General features: G+C 39.4%; 1 protein-coding gene across 2 annotated transcripts in view; it reads left to right on the forward strand.

The window, feature by feature from the left end:
* Positions 1 to 21,430, forward strand: part of ptbp3 (polypyrimidine tract binding protein 3) — an 83,319-nt gene that overhangs the window by 46,112 nt on the left and 15,777 nt on the right. For both annotated transcript variants that reach the window (XM_061262418.1, XM_061262419.1), the window contains exons 3-6: positions 13,853 to 14,022; positions 17,213 to 17,359; positions 20,281 to 20,448; positions 21,310 to 21,420. In XM_061262418.1, the coding sequence (XP_061118402.1) occupies positions 13,853 to 14,022; positions 17,213 to 17,359; positions 20,281 to 20,448; positions 21,310 to 21,420 (596 nt within the window). The remainder of the gene's footprint in view (positions 1 to 13,852; positions 14,023 to 17,212; positions 17,360 to 20,280; positions 20,449 to 21,309; positions 21,421 to 21,430) is intronic.

Consider the following 21,430-nt stretch of genomic DNA (forward strand, 5'->3'; position numbering starts at 1 on the left):
TCATTGATACTCCATTACAATACATGATGCATCTCTCCTCATGCAGTCTGCTGTCTGTGTGCATTATGCATTCATGTTATCTTACTCGCCTATCTGTGATAAGCATATAGCTGAGCATTTTTAAAATCATAAATGTTGAGAAACTGAGCTTCAATCTAGAAATGCATGTTGGAGATGTTTGCTGGAGTCATTGATGGGGAAGACAGATGGTGTACACAAAGGGAAGGGTTCAGGGTTCTCTTCTTAAGCCCCAGTGTCCAGTGTACCAGTACCAGCGACCTTGTAAAACTGACCCTTGTAAAGTATAAATGATTTTGTCTCAAACATGCATAACACTCCAGTATGAGCTGAAAGGGAATGAACACAAAAATCAAGTGAAAGAGTTTCTTGACTTGCAAGACAGCAGTAGACCGCAGTCTGTTGGTAAATGTACAGACAGTCATTTACACTGGATAACAGAGAGTACTGCAGAGTAATGTGCTGTATTCCACTCTGTGGAATAAACTTGCCTTACCCTCGTAGAATTACAGCTTTAAAACCAAAACCCACCCTCAGCAGGATCTGTGATGCACAACAATCTGTATAAAACAAGTAGCTTCAGAAACTATGTAAAATGCATAGATTTACAAGCAAGGAAGTGCATTCATTATGATAAAACATGTTTTGCTTTTAGACACTTGGCAGGGGAGTGTGTAGGTATGAAGTTTTAACTTGCTTTTTATTCGATAAGCCTTGCCAGCATTGGCTGTGTGATATTAAGGGCTTAAATCACAGTAAATCAGCTGCTTTCTCACATCCTGCTAAATTTAGCCATAGCATGTGAAGACACATCACACCTACAGCATTACCATCACAGCTCCTTTTATTGTTCTCTCTGAGCTTCACTTACAGATACATTTGGAGCCATTTTATCCCCCGTTTCACCCTGTGATTTCAGTAAGCCTTGTTTTATTTGAGACAAGGCATGAATTGTTTTCTTTGGTATTTCACCACTGAAACACATACAGGCATAGATACCGGTTTTGTTTAATTCTACAAAAAAAATTTATTTTGAGAACTTGTAAGGTGATGGTTGGCATTTATATAGCGCCTTTATCCAAAACACTGTACAATTGATACTTCTCACCCATTCATACACACATTCACACACCAACGGCGGTTGGCTGCCATGCACGGTACCAACCAGCTCGTCAGGCATTTGGGGGTTAGGTGTCTTGCTCAAGAACACTTAGACACACCCAGGGTGGGATTCGAACCAGCAACCCTCCAACTGCCAGACGACTGCTCTTACCACCTGAACCATTGTCGCCCCTAGGTGATGACGCATACAATGCAGGATCAACAATTTAGTGTTGGTGACTGTCCATCTAAAACCCTCTTGCATTGTTTTATATTTTCAGCACAAAATGTTACATTTAATATATAAACCCGTATTTACAGCAGTGTGCTGAGACCCTCACAGTAAGCCTTCCCGTGAAACAAAGCTCAGAGACTCTTTAAAACCAACAAAACAGTCCCCTTCAGAAGTATTGCAAGAGCAAGGTCAGTTCCTTTGTTTTTACTATACACTGAAGGCAATTGGGTTTGAGGTCAAAAGATGTAGATGAGATGACAGATCCGAATTTCAGCTTTTATTTCCTGGTATTTTTATCTAAATTTGTTAACCAACTTAGAACATATCACCTTTTTTATTGGACCACCCATTTTTTAGGTGAGAAAAAGTATTAGAACATGTGACTGACAGGTGTTTCTTGTTGCCCAGATTAGACTGATTGGGTAAACAATAAATGGTTCTGAGTGTTTACTCTTGGTTTTAGCCTTGGGCTTTGCCTGTAAAGACTGCATTTGTGTTAGAAAAGATAAACCATCATGAAGACCAGAGAGCTGTCTTTGGGAGTAAAGCAAGCCATTTTGAAGGTTAGAAATGAGGGGAAATCCGCTGCACAAGCATTGGGGATAGCTTGTACAACAACTTAGAATGTCCTGAAAAATAAAAAAGGGATGGAGTACCGAGCAACAGACATCGACCGAGGAAAACAACACCAATTGATGACAGAAACATTGTGAGAGCTGTGAAGAAAACCCCAAAACATCAGTCAGTGTCATCACAAATGATCTCCACAGGGCAGGGCTGAAGGTATCTTAATCAACCTTTCAAAGAAGACTAACAGAGCAGCAATATAGAGGCTATACCACAAGATGCAAGCCACTTTTCAGTAGTTCGAATCGGAAGTTGAGATTACAATTTGCAAAGAAGTACAGAGATGAGCCACAAATGTTCTGGAACAATGTTTTATGGACTGATGAGACCAAGATTAACCTCTACCAAAGTGATGGAAAGGCCAAGAAAGAAGGGATCTGTTCATGATTCAAAACATGCATGCTCATCTGAGAAGCATGGGGAGTGGACTCACTAATCTTTATTGTTGAACTCATGATGGTTGCAACAGGATGAATTCAGAAGTCTACAAAAACATTCTGTCTGCCAACTTATGGAGAAATGCGTCCAAACTTATTGGGAGGAACTTCATCATGAGTAAGACAATGACCCAAAACACACTGCCAATACAACAAAGGACTTTATTAGGGCGGAAACTTGGAACATTTTAGACTGGCCAAGTCAATCACCAGACCTTAACCAAATTTAGCATGCATTTCACCTCCTGAAGAGGAGATTGAAGGGAACCCCCTGAAACAAACAACAACTGAAAGAGGCTGCAGTAAAAGCCTGGAAAAGCATCACAAAAGAAGAATGAAACAGTTTGGCTATATCAATGGGTTGCAGGCATGATGCAGTTATTGCAATGATATGCTACCACATACTGGGTTAAATTAAAGCAGAAATTCAGAACTCTTGTTTTGCATTCATCTTTTTATCTCAACCACAAATGTATTCAATTTATTGCAAAAACAATTGCTGTTCCTATACTTTTGGAGTGGATTTTGTTTATGCATTAGAATGCATTTATTTGCATTATAATAAAAGTAATGTAAGGTGTTGGGTAGCAGCAAGTGTTTCATATATAAACAGTACAAATAATAATAAACTTTTGTCTCTGTTGGTGATGTAGCGTAGTGGTTAAGGTACATGAGACACGCAAGGTCGGTGGTTTGATCCCCGGTGCAGCCACAATAAGTTCCGCACAGCCGTTGGGCCCTTGAGCAAGGCCCTTGCATTGCTCCAGGGGAGGATTGCCTCCTGTTTAGTCTAATCAACTGTATGTCGCTCTGGATAAGAGCGTCTGCCAAATGCCATTAATGTAATGTGTTCTGGTTCTTTGTTGTTATTCATTTTTGAGGACCCTTTGACACAAAATAGCCATCTGATGTTGTTGGAAATTTAGAAAATTTTGTTTACAATACCACAGTAAACTCGATATAAACACACTTCTGTCCTATGAATGCAGTTTCTGCTGCGATAAAAAGCCATACCTGTCCAGTAAACACAGTTCCTGTCACAATATAAACATACTCCTGTCTTGTAAAAGCAGTTTCTGCTGTCATATGAAGTCACTCCTGCCCTGTAAACAGTTTCTATCACAATGTACGGTGGTTTTGGGTTTCATTTGGTGGTCCTGCCTTGGGAGATCTCCCGGGCAGTGGGAATTATTTTGTATTTGCCACAGTAATTGCACAACCACCACCAAGTGGCATATGTTTGCGCACTAATCCGCAGCGGTCTGACATACTTGCAGGTTCCGACAGTAGGGGGGCAGCAGTACCCTTTTTCATTTGTTTCTATTCATACACAATTCAGATAAAAAGTTAAAGTAACATGGTGGTTGAACGTGACACTTGCCAGTTGTCTGTTGGTAACAACAAAACAAATGTGCAGAATTCTGTATTATTCAGCCATTTAAGTGCATTTTAAAACTTATCTTTTGAAGCCTAAAATTCCCATTTTAAAAGTTCACCCAGACTGTCTGGGCGTGGTTATGAGAACTGTCAATTAGCTATGATTGACAGACCACGCTCCCACTTTCCAAAACATTGTTGTTTGTTACCATAGCTACCTCGGTGATATGCACTCAACTATGGGAGACTGAATTTTCACAAGCTGGCTAACTTAGTCTATCAACTATGGATAGCTAAGGTAAGGACACTGACCTATCCAATGATCATTTTTGCTAGCTAGCTAAAAAGTAACTATAAAAGCACAACTATACTGTCCTTATGAAAGCAAACTAGCTAGCTAACATTATCAATAATGTCACCTTATGGAAGCCAACTAGCTTACTAGCTAAATTAATATAACTAATAGTCCTGAAAAGGCACTCTAATTTAAGGGAAACTAACGTTAGTCAAATATTTGCACTGTCTTGTCTGGAGGCCATGAGCTATGAGTCACAAATAATAGGGGAGGGATAAGGAGAGTGGTTATCCTTGTGTGACGCATAACGAGGAGAACGTTCGAAATGGTTGAAAATAGGACGATATATTTAAAATGCTTACTTCTCCAAAACTAAAGAACAGACATATTTAATACTTTCATCGTGTTTCTTCAATACCATCTTGTGCAAAAACCTAGAAAGTGTTACCAACCACCATGTTACTGCTTTAAGGTTAATTTAGGGGGATAACATGTATACATAGTCTATATAAACTACGTGGTGAAATCACACTCAGACAGCAGACATGAGCCCAGCTGTTGTAAGTGAGCCATCTTTGTAAGAAGGGAACATGTTTTTTTAAGAACGGCGAGACCTTTTTATGTTAACTTTATGAGCGCCTCCGAATTAGTCGCGAGGGTTTCCTCTAGCGATTAATACAAGAAACTTTATTTGTCCTCTCGTTTCATACATAAATGCAACGTAGGCTACAGTACAACCGGCGTAGCCGAGGCACGCTGGAACGCTGTTCCCACCATGCACTTTTAATGTAATGTAGTATATTCCATGTAGACCATGCATCAGCCACAATAACTTTTAATGTAACATTGTATATTCCATGTAGACCATGCAATTATTCAGTCCAATTTAGCACTCGCACTTATCAATTTCTTCCGAGACATCAATTTCATATAAAAACAGTTTTTTTCTTGAACAAGGGTCACGCATCAACTTTACTTTATCACTTTATCAGGAGCATTGAAATCTACAGTCCATACACACATTAATCTATCAGTCCATACACACATTAATCTATCAGTCCATACACACATTAATCAGTCAGTCCATACACACATTAATCTATCAGTCCATACACACATTAATCAGTCAGTCCATACACACATTGATCAGTCAGTCCATACACACATTAATCAGTCAGTCCATACACACATTAGCACTCCTGGCTAGTCTGGTGGGGGTGGGGTAGGTGAAGACAATGAACCACCCAACCCCTGCCCCCTCCCCTTCTCATGATATGAACACTAGCCTGTCCTGTAAACCTGGTTTCTGTCACAATATTAACATACTCCTGTCCTATAAATAGTTTCTGTCACAATGTAAGCACACTCCTGTCCTGTAAATACAGTTTCTATCACAATATTTACACACTTCTTTCCTGTAAACACAGTTTCTTGGGGGGGGGGGGGGTCATTAAAATGAGCGGTGCTGTGTACCAGATTCCTCCCATTCTAGGGTCACATGGGAACACCTCAGACCTGGACGCCCAGGTCTGATGCATCACAGGAAGTATTGCAGTACATCATTTTCCTTAAATGAGGATGGTGAAATCTGAGCCGTGAAGCATAATACATATCAATCAGTACCACTGACATTGTGCTTCATGTCCTTTTAACTCTGAAAGGAACATACAGTACACTGATGATAGAACCAGAGATTCTCTTGTGGAGAATCCCAGTATTTTCCATTGTCTCTCACATTCCAGTTCTGAGCAGCACACATACAGCTCATTTTGCTTGAAAAACTTTGCATCAGTGTGTGTGATTTATAATCCAGTAATTAAAATGTAGAATCTATGATTAGGAAGGAAATGTTTAAGGACAAAACAATCTCTAACATGGCAGCTATGTGGCGTACGGATTTATATATGAATGGATGGACAGCCTGGTGGACTTCATTCATCCCTGAGGGGGGAATTATGTTTTTTAAACCAGCACAGCAGAGGAACAATAAACACAAGACAAAAACAGGACAGACAAAATACCATGTAGTTGCACACACTAGTTTGCTGCCTTATGAAAGTGCCATGATTGAGATTGGGTCACCAGGGTGATGCAGCTGATGGTTAAAAAGTTTAGGTTCCAGCGTTAAGAGCAGCTGGGACTGAACCTCTCTGTGAAGCACCAAGTGGGAGTAAGCCATCCTGTAGAGGTGCCCATCAGTGCAGTTAGTCTGGGCTGCAGGGTCAGCAGACTGTTTTGCATAAAGCCTTAGTTTATTTGATTATGAATTTATTTTTTGCTCCAGTTTACTTTGCAGTGTCACTTTAAGAGGATCCAGACTACACCACTTAGTCCTCACCAGACAAACGTGTTGATAAAGTTGCACATCACAAACTGGCGAACTGCCATTTCCCGTCTCATATTTGCCATATTTCTCTGACCAATGCCGCCTTTCAAAAGGCCTCTGCCACAGCTAATGCGGCACATTCCTTCTTCTGGGGCAAGGAGTGGAAACAACAGCCACTGGGGCCATTTACCACACGACCATTAAACAACCGCATTAAATATGCTTTTGTTTTCCTCCTGATATCATTAAACTCAGGCAACACTCATTTTGTGGAATAGAAAGCAATGCGTGCAAGGCTGCAGTCTCTTAAAGGCCAGCTTTAAAGGAACCTATTGTGGTTGCCAGGGCAAGAAAAAGCCAGATGTCTCTTTGGATGTACAAATAATTACATTTGAGTAATTACAGTGTAGCTGGGGTGATGTTATGATGTGGTCATGGCTGGGTGATAAGGGACAGTACATACAGATGCATCTCAAAAAATTTGAATATCCTGGAAAAGTTTTTCCGTTATTTATTCAAGAAGTGAAACTTTCATATATTCTGGATTGATTACACATAAAGTGAAAAATTTTTTCACTTTTTTTGTTTTAATCTTGATGATTACGGCTTACAGCTCATGAAAATCCAGTATCTCAAAATTTTAGAATATTCCATAAAACCAATTAAAAAAAGGATTTATTATACAGAAATGTCGATCTTCTGAAAAGTATGTTCATTTATGCACTCAATACTTGGTCAGGGCTCCTTTTGCACAAATTACTGCATAAATGGAGGCAATCAGCCTGTGGCACTGCTGAGGTGTTATGGAAGCCGAGGTTACTTTGATAGTGGCCTTCAGCTTGTCTGTATTGTTGGGTCTGGTGTCTCATCTTCCTCTTGACACTACCAGATAGATTCTCTATGGGGTTCAGGTCAGGCGAGTTGGCTGACCGATCAAGCACAGTAATACCATGGTCAGCAATTGAGTGCATAAATGAACATACTTTTCAGAAGGTCGACATTTCTGTATTATAAATCCTTTTTTTCATTGGTCTTACGATTAAATTTTTTTTTTTGCACCTGTGAGTGTACGAGATGGGCACCTTAATCCTGTTAGACACACACCCAGATTGCGTCAGCTGTGCAAGGAGATGAACTGTTTTCCTGCAGCAGATACTATGGTCATGTGCATATCACCATGGAAATGCAGGGTCATTGGGAAATTAGCCAATCAGTGCCTTTTATTTCACAGTGGACTGATATGCCTTCCTCTATATATCTCCTTTTTCCCAAAAAAGGTTTGGATATACACCAGGAGGTTTTTGTTGTTGATGCTGTTCCCCCCTCAGTGAAATGAGCCCAAGCATTTCCAGCTCGTGAGAAATTAGCAGAACGTTGTAATTGCTGACAGTTGATTTGGTATATTTTGCCCACAGCGTCTACACTGCATTGCTTAATTGGTTTTTGTACTTTTCGGGTTGACTGCCTGTCCCATACAATCCACCAGGTGGTGCAAAAGCTTGTCCCAGTAATTCTGCTTTTTAATGGTCTCCCTCCCAAAATTCATTCAATTTTTCAACATTAAGCGCCTACATTCATCAGTGTGACGTACGTACATACTTCATAAGAAAAGATTACAAGTGTCTTTTGTTTTGATTGACATCATCCCTTTTGTAAGGTTTATCAGGTGGCAAGCATTTTTGAGGGTGTTTGTCTTAAAAATATGTCATCCATTTGGATCATCTGCTCATTGGTAATGTCCAACGGACCACCTGTATGAGACACCTCAATAATCCTTATACTGAAAACAAATATTATGTATATGTTTATAGTCTGATGGATCACTGACTTTGTATATATAGCCTGACCATCCTTTCTCGCGATTTATAAAAGAGTGTTCATGCTGAAAGTCACCCTAGCGGTGAATAAACGCATGCTCTGTGCAAGGAATCATGCCTGGTGTTGTTTTTTGTTGGCAGAAGCTCTTCCTTTTGTGTTACCTCAAAATAATTACTAATAATGGCATTAACAATCATTTTTATTATAATTATTTTATTATAATTATTATTAGGGTTTTTTTCTTATTATGATTTTTTTCTCCCAGAAAAATGCTTATATCTCCCAGATGGTATGATGATGGTATGATAACTCTTGAAACTTGGTAGGCATGTTAGGGATGTGAGTAATTGTGATCTATTAGAATACTGACCTAGTGGTGGCGCTATCAGGGCTTAAAGTTTTCAGGCAGGGGTGCCAGGTTTCCGGCGTTTGGCCATTTTCTCCACAAAATTATAGAAAAACATTTTTAAAGAAATGAAAGAGAAAACACAACAACCGCCCCACGGCCAAGTCAAGATAATTCGTAACTTTGCTACTTTCCCCCTAAAATTATAGTATATTGTACAGGAGGAATTTAATTCCATGTAATATACTAATATGATAACATCCCTTCGTTTGTAACATGCAACACAAGGTCTTAAAATGTAAATGCCTTTTCACATCTCAGTGAGCATCGTCTGATCAAACAGATCCACAGGAAAAAACTTTCTTATTTATTTGCAAATAGACACAGAAAGTGAGAGGGCTTACCGGCTCTCTGATTTGAAACACACATTCAGTAGGATTTATACACAGTCTAAGTACTTTTCCATAAGGGCGGATTCTTAACCAAAACAAGGATTATTATTATTTAGTCTCCAGATAAACTCCAACCTTGCCATAAGATTGCAATGTGCTAGCACCCCCCTTCTAGGAAAAGCAGAGACATTAATCTGACAGGCTGTCTGTTTGTTTGAGAGAGACAGACAGAGGAAGATTCTTGGTCTAAATCCATATGTATTATAGAGCATTTTTCCGAAGCACTTAATTCAGCATACGTGGTCTAATTTGTGATAAAGATTATAATAAAAGGTTATTTTTAATAAAATGATTGCCTCTATGTTAACACACATCAATTAAGCAAATTACCCTTACATTTCTCTCCTTTTATCATTTCATGATAACATAAACAACTTTCTGATCAAATCTACTTAATCAGGTAATAATTGATTTAAAAACAGAACATGGATGACAACGATGGTCAGCTGTGCATATGTGCAGTGCAGAGCTCCAGTAACACAGGGGAAATCGAAAACCCGGTAATCCCGGGAAAAGACATTTCCTGGCCCTCTTCTCCTAGAGCAACCGAGTGTTGCCTCGGGATACCGACATAGCACTCCACTAACCATTGGATGATTTTTATACACCAGATTAGTAAAGCAAAACATTGTAGATAAACAAAATTCTAAATTGTAGATGAAAAGAAAATCCAGTAAACATCATAATCACGTATGAATCAAATAGGTGATCATGCAACTAACAAACTGATTATGGGTGTAGCATCATTTATATTTTACATACATTAATAATATTATTGGGCCAATAAAATGCGTCTTAATTTTCAGTTTTCTGAAAAACACAAACTATTTTTTTCTCATGAACTTATACATCCAATTGATGTCAGATTTGTTGTGTACCATCAAAAATGGCTGAATGGTGAGCCAATGAAATTGACCGATCCGGGCATGCCCATTAAAATCACTGTAATGAATTCTAGACATGGTATTCAGCCTTGAAACACATTCTATATTGAAGGCAGAGACATTAAGAATTGGTAATTTTACATTGCAAGCCTGGAAAAAATTCTAATTAGAAATCTTTTCATGAAGCAAAAGTCTGATCCAAGACACCATGTGGAACAAGAACACTTTGTTCAATCTAAATTGCCAAGGAAAATTTTCTATGTTGAAAGATAGCAAAATGATAGTCAATAATTTTTTTGTATGAAAATATGAATTGTAAGTCTTGGCTGTTATAGCTCCTTCATTAGTTTGGCCTTCATTGTGTAGCATTGCACTGCCTGCTTGGACCCTGTGTATTGCTATAGCTATTATTATTATTCATCTATACAGTGTGTTTCATGCTGTGCATCAGCAAGTACAATACAAGTTTACACTAAAGGATACACTAAATGTAAGGTAAAATATATAGTGCTAAAAAAGACAGTGTAAAGCTAAAATAATGTGTCTGAAAGAGATTTAAGCTTAGTTAGTGTTGGTGTATGACCTTGAGTTCTGAAATGAAACTCAAGTCTACTTTTATCTTTAAACCCTAACTCTTAGGCTTATAGGGTGGGGTTGGTTCAACAAACTGGGTTTTTTTTTTTTCATCCATTTCCGTTGTGACTGTTATGTGTCTGTGTTTGTAACCTTCGTTGTTTTAAGGTAGATGAACCACATCTTTAGATCAGACATGAATAATCTTTGTAACTAAATAAATCTCTTGATTTTCACCTGGTTGCAAGTTTGATAAAGGTTGATCCAATCACTGAATTTGGCAATTTAATTGATCATTTATATCTTTGATAATAATTACAAAGTTAAGTCAAATAAACATATTTTACATATTGAGTAAGTGGGGTGTATTAACTGTTGACACACCTGTGTTCAGTATTTAGAGTGCAGGACATTTAAATGACTGCTGGATTCAAAAATAGCTGTTTTAAACACATTTCAATTCATCCTTGCTTCCCTGACAGTACCAATTACCAAAACATTAAAACCAAATGAACAGACTATTTTGTTTAAGTTGATGAAGGATGTATACAGTAATAGATCACACCCTGTTTAAAAAGTGGAATAGTCCACAGTGGCTATACTGATAACTGCAATCAGACTTTTCCATTTTAGATAATAGGGTTGTTACAGGTATGTAAAGATGAATGAATGAACTTAAGGATCATTGGAAACCCACTGAGTGCCAAAGCTTTTTTCTTGAAAAGTTGGTGTTTGAGCAATCTATAGTCCCCTCCAAAAGTATTGGAACAGCAAGGCCAATTCCTTTGTTTTTCAGTACACTGAATACATTTGGGGGTAAGATTTAAAAGTTGAACACGGGACAGAGAGTTCAGAATTTCCTCTTTTATTTCCTAGTATTTACACCTAGATGTGTTGAAGACTTAGAACATAGCACGTTCATATGTTCTAAGTTATTTAACAAATCTAGATAAAAATACCAGGAAATAAAAGCTGGAATTCAGATCTGTCATCTCATGTACACATACATTTTAACTCAAACTCAATTGTCTTCAGTGTATAGCAAAAACAAAGGAATCAACCTTGCTGTTCCAATACTTTTGGAGGGGACTGTACATGCTTAGGAGCATGGTTGTAGCGTGAAATAAGAAACTGCTTTGATATCTCTTTTTTTATATATTTCTTCCTGGGTATGAATTAAAGTATATCAAAGTTTTTATAATAAACAGAAACTATATAAATGCCATATAAATGCCAACCATTTACCATTTACCAACTTTGAAGGCTGCACTGCTATAGTCTGGATGGCCCGCATTATAACAATGCACTCTCACGCTTCAAGGTCTGAGTGCCAGATTGCCCACACTGGGTACCGTTTGCAGGCTGCCTGGCGTCATAATCCACATAATCCTGTCAGAAGCCTCTCTGCCACGAGGTTCAACATTTGGAGGGCTGCTGGGTGCCGCAGTCAGAGGATGACGTGGTCATCGTTAGTCAGGGGTGACGAGGATGTATTACAGGATATACAGTCAGGTCCATAAATATTGGGACATCGACACAATTCTCATCTTTTTGGCTCTATACACCACCACAATGGATTTGAAATGAAACGAACAAGATGTGCTTTAACTGCAGACTTTCAGCTTTAATTTGAGGGTATTTACATCCAAATCAGGTGAACGGTGTAGGAATTACAACAGTTTGTATATGTGCCTCCCACTTTTTAAGGGACCAAAAGTAATGGGACAAACTAACAATCATAAATAAAACTTTCACTTTTTAATACTTGGTTGCAAATCCTTTGCAGTCAATTACAGCCTGAAGTCTGGAACGCATAGACATCACCAGACGCTGGGTTTCATCCCTGGTGATGCTCTGCCAGGCCTCTACTGCAACTGTCTTCAGTTCCTGCTTGTTCTTGGGGCATTTTCCCTTCAGTTTTGTCTTCAGCAAGTGAAATGCATGTTCAATCGGATTCAGGTCAGGTGATTGATTTGGCCATTTCATAACATTCTACTTCTTTGCCTTAAAAAAACTCTTTGGTTGCTTTCGCAGTATGCTTCGGGTCATTGTCCATCTGCACTGTGAAGCGCCGTCCAATGAGCATTTGGCTGAATATGAGCAGATAATATTGCCCGAAAAACTTCAGAATTCATCCTGCTGCTTTTGTCAGCAGTCACATCATCAATAAATACAAGGGAACCAGTTCCATTGGCAGCCATACATGCCCACGCCATGACACTACCACCACCATGCTTCACTGATGAGGTGGTATGTTTTGGATCATGTTCCTTTCCTTCTCCATATTCTTCTCTTCCCATCATTCTGGTACAAGTTGATCTTTGTCTCATCTATCCATAGGATGTTGTTCCAGAACTGTAAAGGCTTTTTTAGATGTTGTTTGGCAAACTCAAATCTGGTCTTCCTGTTTTTGAGGCTCACCAATGGTTTACATATTGTGGTGAACCCTCTGTATTCACTCTGGTGAAGTCTTCTCTTGATTGTTGACTTTGACACACATACACCTACCTCCTTGATCTGGCCAACTGTTGTGAAGGATTCTTCTGTCATCCACCACAGATGTTTTCCGTGGTCTTCCGGGTCTTTTGGTGTTGCTGAGCTCACCGGTGCGTTCTTTCTTTTTAAGAATGTTCCAAACAGTTGGTTTGGCCACGCCTAATGTTTTTGCTATCTCTCTGATGGGATTTTTCAGCCTAATGATGACTTGCTTCACTGATAGTGACAGCTCTTTGGATCTCATATTGAGAGCTGACAGCAACAGATTCCAAATGCAAATAGCACACTTGAAATGAACTCTAGACCTTTTATCTGCTCCTTGTAAATGAGATAATGAGGGAATAACACACACCTGGCCATGGAATAGCTGAGCAGCCAATTGTCCCATTACTTTTGGTCCCTTAAAAAGTGGGACGCACATATACAAACTGTTGTAATTCCTACACCGTTCACCTGATTTGGATGTAAATACCCTCAAATTAAAGCTGAAAGTCTGCAGTTAAAGCATATCTTTGTGGTGGTGTATAGAGCCAAAAAGAGGTGAATTGTGTTGATGTCCCAATATTTATTGAGTGCTCATTGCTACAATCCCTACTAGTCATTTTGGAACACGTGTTCTCATCCGATGCACATCAGCCACCACCTCTAATCACACCAGAGTTTATAAGGCAGTCTCGCAGTCAACAGTCAGAGGAAGGACCTCATATGCAGTTTCACACACACAACCATTTAGATGCACAATGTCATTGTTGGAGTGGCTATCAGATAAGCCGACTGAAATCCTCCCATCCTGGGATGATGCGAGAAACAACTGTGTTTAAACCCTGTTTAAGATGAAGTGCTAATGGTAGCCCTTTCTCCCTGCAGCTAATGGCAACGACAGCACAAAGTTTAAAGGAGACCGTTCTCCCTGTGGCCCCTCCCGCGTCCTGCACATCCGCAAGATTCCAATCGAGGTCTCTGAGGCAGAAGTCGTCTCACTAGCGGTCCCATTCGGCAAAGTCACCAACCTGTTAATGCTCAAAGGGAAGAACCAGGTAAGTCCTCTCATTTCCACACCAACTGTTAATGCTCAAAGGGGAAAACCAGAAATATTTTCTAAGTTTACTTCTAGGAAGTATGGCAAAAGTAAACTTTAAAAAGAATACTTTTAGTATACGTTTATAAACGTATTTTTCGTAAGGGATACTTATATATCTTAGCTAACTGGTTATATCGTAACTTTTTTGGACTTAAGGTCAGTACGAAGACGAGTGGATAATCAACGATGGAAAATTCCACATTGGAATCAAAGCTAGTTTGCGAGCTGAATCGCTACTGAAATATCATACCCATAAATTAAACCTGCACTTGATTAACGAGCTGCAAAATGCCATGGTGCTACCGAAAAATGATGTGCGCAGAAAATGTTTTACCGTTAGTGAGTGACTGTAAATCACACCTGTTGAGTGTAGGTGTATATAAGGCTATAAGACTGTTTTATAGTTACGATATTAGCTTATTTCTGTTGTGTTGCCGCTTTTATGTTAGTGAGGCATAAATCAAGAGTATTAGTCAGAGTTAAACTTCTAAGTGTGTTTGCTTCTTTTACAGATCAATCATTCAGCCTTTAAATTAAAACAATTTTTAACGGATGCTATGCCATCTAGGCCTAGTTTAACCCCTGTGTTTTACCGTAAAAAAAAATAAATACAAAATTGCTAGTTGATATGGCCGCTTGTCCTCCAACACGTCACCATCAAGGAAATTGTTACGTGATTAAGAACGATCCACGAGGAACTCGCAGTATTTTACATGCGTGTCATTTTGTTCTTATTCTTAATGCTACTGAAGAGCAATGTCAATTTAGGTAATTAAGTTTACAGTAGCCCCTGAAGAGAGAGGTTCTGATCTATGTTCTATTTTTTAAAAAAAAAGAAAAAAAAAAGAAGCTTTTTAATGAGGTAGTAGCAAGGTTACTAATAACGCAAGTGCAATGAGTTAGCTATTGGTAGGCCACATCCAAATTGTGACGCCTAGCTACTTGTCACTTTGGTGTTGAAAATGGTAAAAACCAATCGGGTTAAAACATGTTAAAGATAATATGTCGGTCTAACGTTGAAACAGACCGATTACACTGCGTCCCAAAAGAGCTGCAAATCTCAGGAATTGTCTGTTATAGTTAGTTAGATATGCTGCTGCAGTAATGAACAATCGCTTTACATGAACCTGACAATAAATACTCTACCGTAGCATAAAGAATATACACAATCGCATGGCAATTTAGTCAGTAACGTTAATTATCATAAAATCAGAAATACAGTAAAGTTAGTCTAACGTTATTTCACTGTCGCAAATAATGGACACACTTTCAATATTCTGCGATCATGTAAGACACTTCTCACTTCCTATGAGGCCAGTGCAATAACGTAATGAGAAATCCCGGAGGCAAGACGTACTGTAGCTAAATGTTTAGCTGATTTAGCTAGCAACTATTGCGCGTTACCGTATCGAACTGAGGAAGGTTAAAACTTTGATAGAGGTTAATTGTGGTCTCATCAGCCAATAACACTTTGTTCCAGAACTTTTTGGCTTATCTCTGTACTTCTTTGCAAATTGCCATCCGATTCTTACTACTGATGAGTGGTTTGCATCTTGTGGTATAGCCTCTATATTGCTGCTATCTAAGTCACAGCTCTCACAATGTTTCTGTCATCAACTGGTGTTGTTTTCCTCGGTCAGTGCTCAGTACGCCAGCGGTTTCTTTCTTTTTTAGGACATTCCAAGTTGTCGTACACGCTATCTCCAATGCTTGTGCAATGGCTCTGGTCAATTTCCCCTCTTTTCCAAGCTTGCTTTCTCCCAAAGACAGCTCTCTGGTCTTCATGTTGGTTTATCTTTTCTAACACCAATGCAGTCACCACAGGCAAAATCCAAGGCTAAAATCAAGATTAGACATTCAGAACTATTTATTGTTTAAGGACACATCTACGCAACAAGAAACACTTGTTTAATAAATCTAGATAAAAAATGGCAAGACCTAAAAGCTGAAATTCTGTCATCTGATGTACATCCTAAATCGTGGCCTTTTGCAATCAGATCTTATCAACTAGGTGAACCGTTTCAGCTTTTCTACATGTAGAATAATGAGAAACTTCATTTCGATTCCCATTTCTATAAGGGATCCATTTCCAACTTCCCCAGAGTGCTTTTCAGATAGCTTTCATTTGCCCTTTTGCCAAGACACAACACTATTGTGTAAAAAAGTGGACAAAACGTATTATTTTATCCCAAACCCAGAACAAGCACCACTCCCTTTAATCATCTAACTGTGAATAATAATTTAAAAATAATAATAATAATAATTTAAAAAATCTAGCTGTGAATACTTACTTCACCAAATAATTGAAAATGAACTCATTCATCAAAAGCAACTGTAGTCGGTTTTCATTTCTCCCTTCGTCTTTCCCTCCATTTCGTATAGAACAGCACAGATGGAGTCATGATACTCAATGTACAAGACGCATTTCTAGTCTCTGCACAAAGATACAAAGACACTGTGCTGCAGACACTTGTTGTCCACCTCTTTTTTGGGATTGATGGGAGCACGGTGCTGTAGTATGTGTCTGTTCTCTTTAGTAAGAGCCGAGATAAGACAGATGCCTGGGACCAGCACACCGGTGTCTTACTAAAGTGCCCTTTCATATTTAAATTGAAAGGACACATTTCAACATGAAAGAAAGACTGATTAATAATCCGATGCTTTGATACATACATTTCCCCCATGCGGTTTATAAAAGTTAGCTGGACATCAAACAGGGATTCATCCTTTCCTCTCCAAGGTGTCTTATTTATCATGTGCCATTTTTGAAGCTAGGTGGAGAAACCGTGCATTTGAAAGCATGCTGGATTAGCACAAACACGTCACTTTAAGGGGTCACCACTCATTTATCACAAGTAGAATCAGAAGTAGACAACAGTCCTTTGCTTCCCAAAAATATCTGCCAGTCAAGTCATTTTCTTTTTTCTTTTTCACACATTTGCAGCACAGTTGCTCAAATTTAACAGAATTCATGACAGTCTGGTTTGTATGGAATATGTAACATATGTTAAGTATTTTTAAGGATTTAATTAAGCAAGTCACTCTGTTGCTGTGATATATTTGAACACACAGAAGTTACAGTATTGAATAGGGTGTAGATATACGCGCAGTGCGCTTTGATTGCTTCCGTTTGTCGTTTCTCCAAGGCTTTTATCGAAATGGCTTCCGAGGAAGCAGCAATCACGATGGTCAACTACTACACCACTGCCACTCCCCACCTCCGCAACCAGCCTGTCTTCATCCAGTACTCCAACCACCGAGAGCTCAAGACCGATAACCTGCCCAACCAGGGGGTGAGTGACCCACAGCAAGTCCCACAGCTCAGCGCTAAGGAGCCTTCTGACTGAGCTTCCCCCCCCCCCCGGCTCGCCCCTAGATTCTCATGCAGTGTTATAGCTGACAGTGACAAATGGCGACAGAGCTGTACAATGTATTGGTACAGTGTCGGTTCTTCAACTGTATATTTTGAAACCCGAATTTAAGGACTGTAGGGGCACTGTAGCATAGTGGTTACGGTACATGACTGATCCCCGGTGTAGCCATGTTAAGATCCGCACAGATGTTGGGCCCTTGAGCAAGGCCCTTAACCCCACATTGCCCCAGGGGGTATTGTCTCTTGCTTAGTCTAATCAACTCTAAGTCGTTTTGGATAAAAGCATCAGTCAAATACCATGTAATGCAATCCAAAAGGACTATAAACGCAGGCAGATGGTCAACATGTCAGTGAGCCCTTTTCAATGATAGGAAGGGATTTACAATGGACTTGTAACAATGTTTTAACGCAAAAATCTTACCTATTATCCTAATAGAGATAACATGATAAACACGGCTCAGTTTGAGATCATTGATTGTAAAACTCTTCAGGAAACTATTAGGTCTTAAGCCTTCCTCCTGTTGCCTTGATAATCTACAGACCTTTTTACGGTAATTAAGCCTCTATTAAAAAAGAGCAGCCTAGATGTGGCTATTGATTATAATTACAGACCTATATCTAATTTACCAAATAGGCAAAGTTATTGAAAAAGTAATTAATCGGCAACTTAGTAACTTTTTGATTTTTAATGGCTGCCTTGACAAATTTCAATCCGGATTGAATCCATCACAGTTCCTGTAGGGGAAAATTCACAGAACAAAAGATCTCCCTCCTAAAAGCATGATAACCAATCACAAGTTAAAATCAGACTGCGCCTTAGTGAGCAGGCTGGTTCCTCCAAAACTCTTGACGATATATGCTAAAAGTTTATCAATATATCTGTATTAAAGTATGATATGTACCCTGTATAGTTTCAAACTGATTAACTGCTAAATTGTGCTAGAATTACACAGTGAGCCAGCTGGGGTGGGGGAGGCGTCTCAAACTGTGTAGTCAAGGACACGGGCAAAGCAAGATATGCCTTTACAGCTGATTTCTCCAGGACTCTCAATGTTTTATGCCAGGACTGTATCTATTTGACCTAGAACATTAATTATAGCTGAGCTTATGAAAACGCAAGAAACCACAGTGAAAACTGTTGAAATGAGAGCAAAGAATGCAACGTACATTTACGTCTAGGAAACAACATTCCGAGACTGCCCTTATCAAGGTCCTAAATTACATTTGTTTAAATACAGACTCTGGTAGAATCTCAGTATTAATGTTATTAGATCTTAGTGCTGCATTTGACACTGTAGATCATAAAATTCTGCTTGACAGATTAGAAAATTGGATTGGACTTTCAGGCACCACCCTAAAGATCTAGCGGATGGAAAGCTTTTCGCCTCCATTGGCAATTTTACTTCTGAGCGGATTACACTGACTTGTGGTGTAGTCAATACTTGGGCCTCTATTATTCGATCTTTACATGCTCCCACTAGGTCAAATCATACAAACAAATAATATTGCTTATCACAGCTATGCAGACAACATCTAAATTCACATAGCTCTCTCACCAAATGATTATGATCCAATAGACTCGCAATGTCAAGGCATCGAACATATTAATGTATACTAAGTTTTCTGCGGTATTCAAACTGATAATTGTTTTCGGTGCTCACAATAAAAGACTGAGAGTCAGTGCTCTCCTTGATTCTCTGTCCCTTCAGACCAAAACCCAGGTTAGAAATGTTGGTGTAATCTTGACATTTCAATAGCCTTATCAATTCAATAACAAAAGGAGCTTAATATCACCTAAAAATATAGAGTCAGAGACTTTATGCCTAAAAAGGATCCAGAAAAGCTTATTCACTTTATCTCCAGCACATTGGATTATTGTAATGCCTTATTAACAGGCCTATCAAAAAAAAAAAAAAAAAAAAATTTGCCAACTGCAACATATCCAAAATGCTGCTCCAGCTGATAGTTTATTAACAAAAACAAGAACATTTTATCACATCACACCAATTCTTAGGTCTTTGCACTGGCTCCCAATCAATCAGAGAAAGTTCAAAACATTGCTGCTTGTGTACAAGTCACTAGATGGGCCTTCATTTATCTCCAATCTACTCTTGCCATACAACCCCCCCAGAGCCCGAAGGTCATGTGATGCTGCCTTATCAACTATTTCAAGAGTTAAAACAAAACATGGAGAGGCAGCCTTCTGTTACTATGCTACCCACTGCTGGAACAAACTCCCAGCAGATATGCCCAAACTCTAACCACTTTTAAAACTAAGCTAAAAAAATTCATGTTCTGTGCTATATATACTTAAATGTTTGGAGACTGTTTTACTTCTTGTTTTTCCTTTAACTTACTACGATTGTTTTTAAATTCCAATTTACTTTGATAATACTTTTATGGAATGTCTTTCTATGTCTTATGTAAAGCGCTTTGAGTTGCCTTGTGTATAAAAATGCGCTATACAAATAAATTTGACTTGACTATTGTACCTTTAAAATGGACAGTGACAGTAACGATAGTCAACAGCAAGATGGTGGGGAAAGACCCTTTCTGCTAGACTTGGGCAGAACATGATGGTGGGCATGTTTGTGGAAATGTTGAGACCTTCCATTAATGCATCCATGGCTGAACATCTCCTGTGGTTGGTATTTCAGCAATGAGATGATTATTATTTGTAAAACCACTGGAGCAGCACATGTGGAAATGTCCTATTTGAAAAGTACCATTGTTTGATTGACAGCAGTACTTCACTCAAGTGGAATGTCCTCAGTGTGAACCGTAAGCATCGACTCGAGGTAAGTGTGCTGTAAGTAACGCTGATAAATGTGTGTCTCGCAGAGAGCTCAGGCGGCACTGCAGGCAGTGAACGCAATGCATTCTGGGAACATGACCCTGTCTGGCTCGGCGGCTGGCGGCGAAGGAGGGCTGATGCCAGGACAGAGCCCCGTTCTGCGCATCATCGTGGAAAACCTTTTCTACCCCGTCTCCCTGGAGGTGCTGCATCAGGTCAGCACCACTCATTTCTCCTCTCAGTGTGACATGCTTCCTGTCTCCCACCAGACAGGATGTTTACTGTTGAACGCAGAAGCTGCCTTCAGCTGAAAACACTGCTGGCTGGGGGAGTGTTTCCTCTAAGTAATGATGTTGTACCTCCTTATGACCGTTCCATCCTCTGAATAAAACATTACTCTGGTCAAATTATCCCCAATGCCCCAGCATGAGATGGGGACACTGTGCTGTAGCAGATTCCCTCTTTCAGATGAGACATTAAACAGAGGTCCTGAATCAATGTGGTCATGAAAGATCCCACTCTTCGAAAGAGTAGGGGGTTCCATAGTGTCCTGGCTAAATTCCCAACCTGGCTCTGTCAATATGCCGCCTAATCATCCCCTGATTCAATTGGCAAAAACATTGTTCTCACACTCTTCACCTCAGCTGGTGTGTGGTGAGTATTTTGCTGCAAAATGGCAGCCATGCTTCACCCAGTTGGGGTGCTACACATTGGTGGAGGTTGAGGCAAGTTTCCCCCTCATCCTTGTAAGTGTTTTGAGTGTCTAGAAGAGTGCTGTTTAACTGTAATGGTCTATCTATCTATCTCCAGTCAGTGGTGCTGGCAGCTTGGTTGTTGTGTAGTGAGTATCAAATGTAAGACATTGGTCTATTCCAGTGCAGTGTCCACTGCTAGTCCTCATTGTGCAAGTTTAATGTGATGGGCATTCTAAATTTGGAGAAACTGGAAAAAAAGGACAAGGACACATCTGGTTTAAAAATTGAGAACAGACCCACCGTTGTGTGTGTTGACCATGGCTGCTATTGCTTGAAGTTTGGAACTACTCTCAAACTTGGTTGTTCTCTTATATTCTGTAGATCTTCTCCAAGTTTGGGACCGTGCTGAAGATCATCACTTTTACCAAGAATAACCAGTTCCAGGCCTTGTTACAGTATGCTGATCCTCTGAATGCTCACCATGCCAAAGTGGTATGTCGTT

Source organism: Conger conger, chromosome 12, assembly GCF_963514075.1.
Source record: "Conger conger chromosome 12, fConCon1.1, whole genome shotgun sequence".
NCBI classification, from domain to species: domain Eukaryota; kingdom Metazoa; phylum Chordata; class Actinopteri; order Anguilliformes; family Congridae; genus Conger; species Conger conger.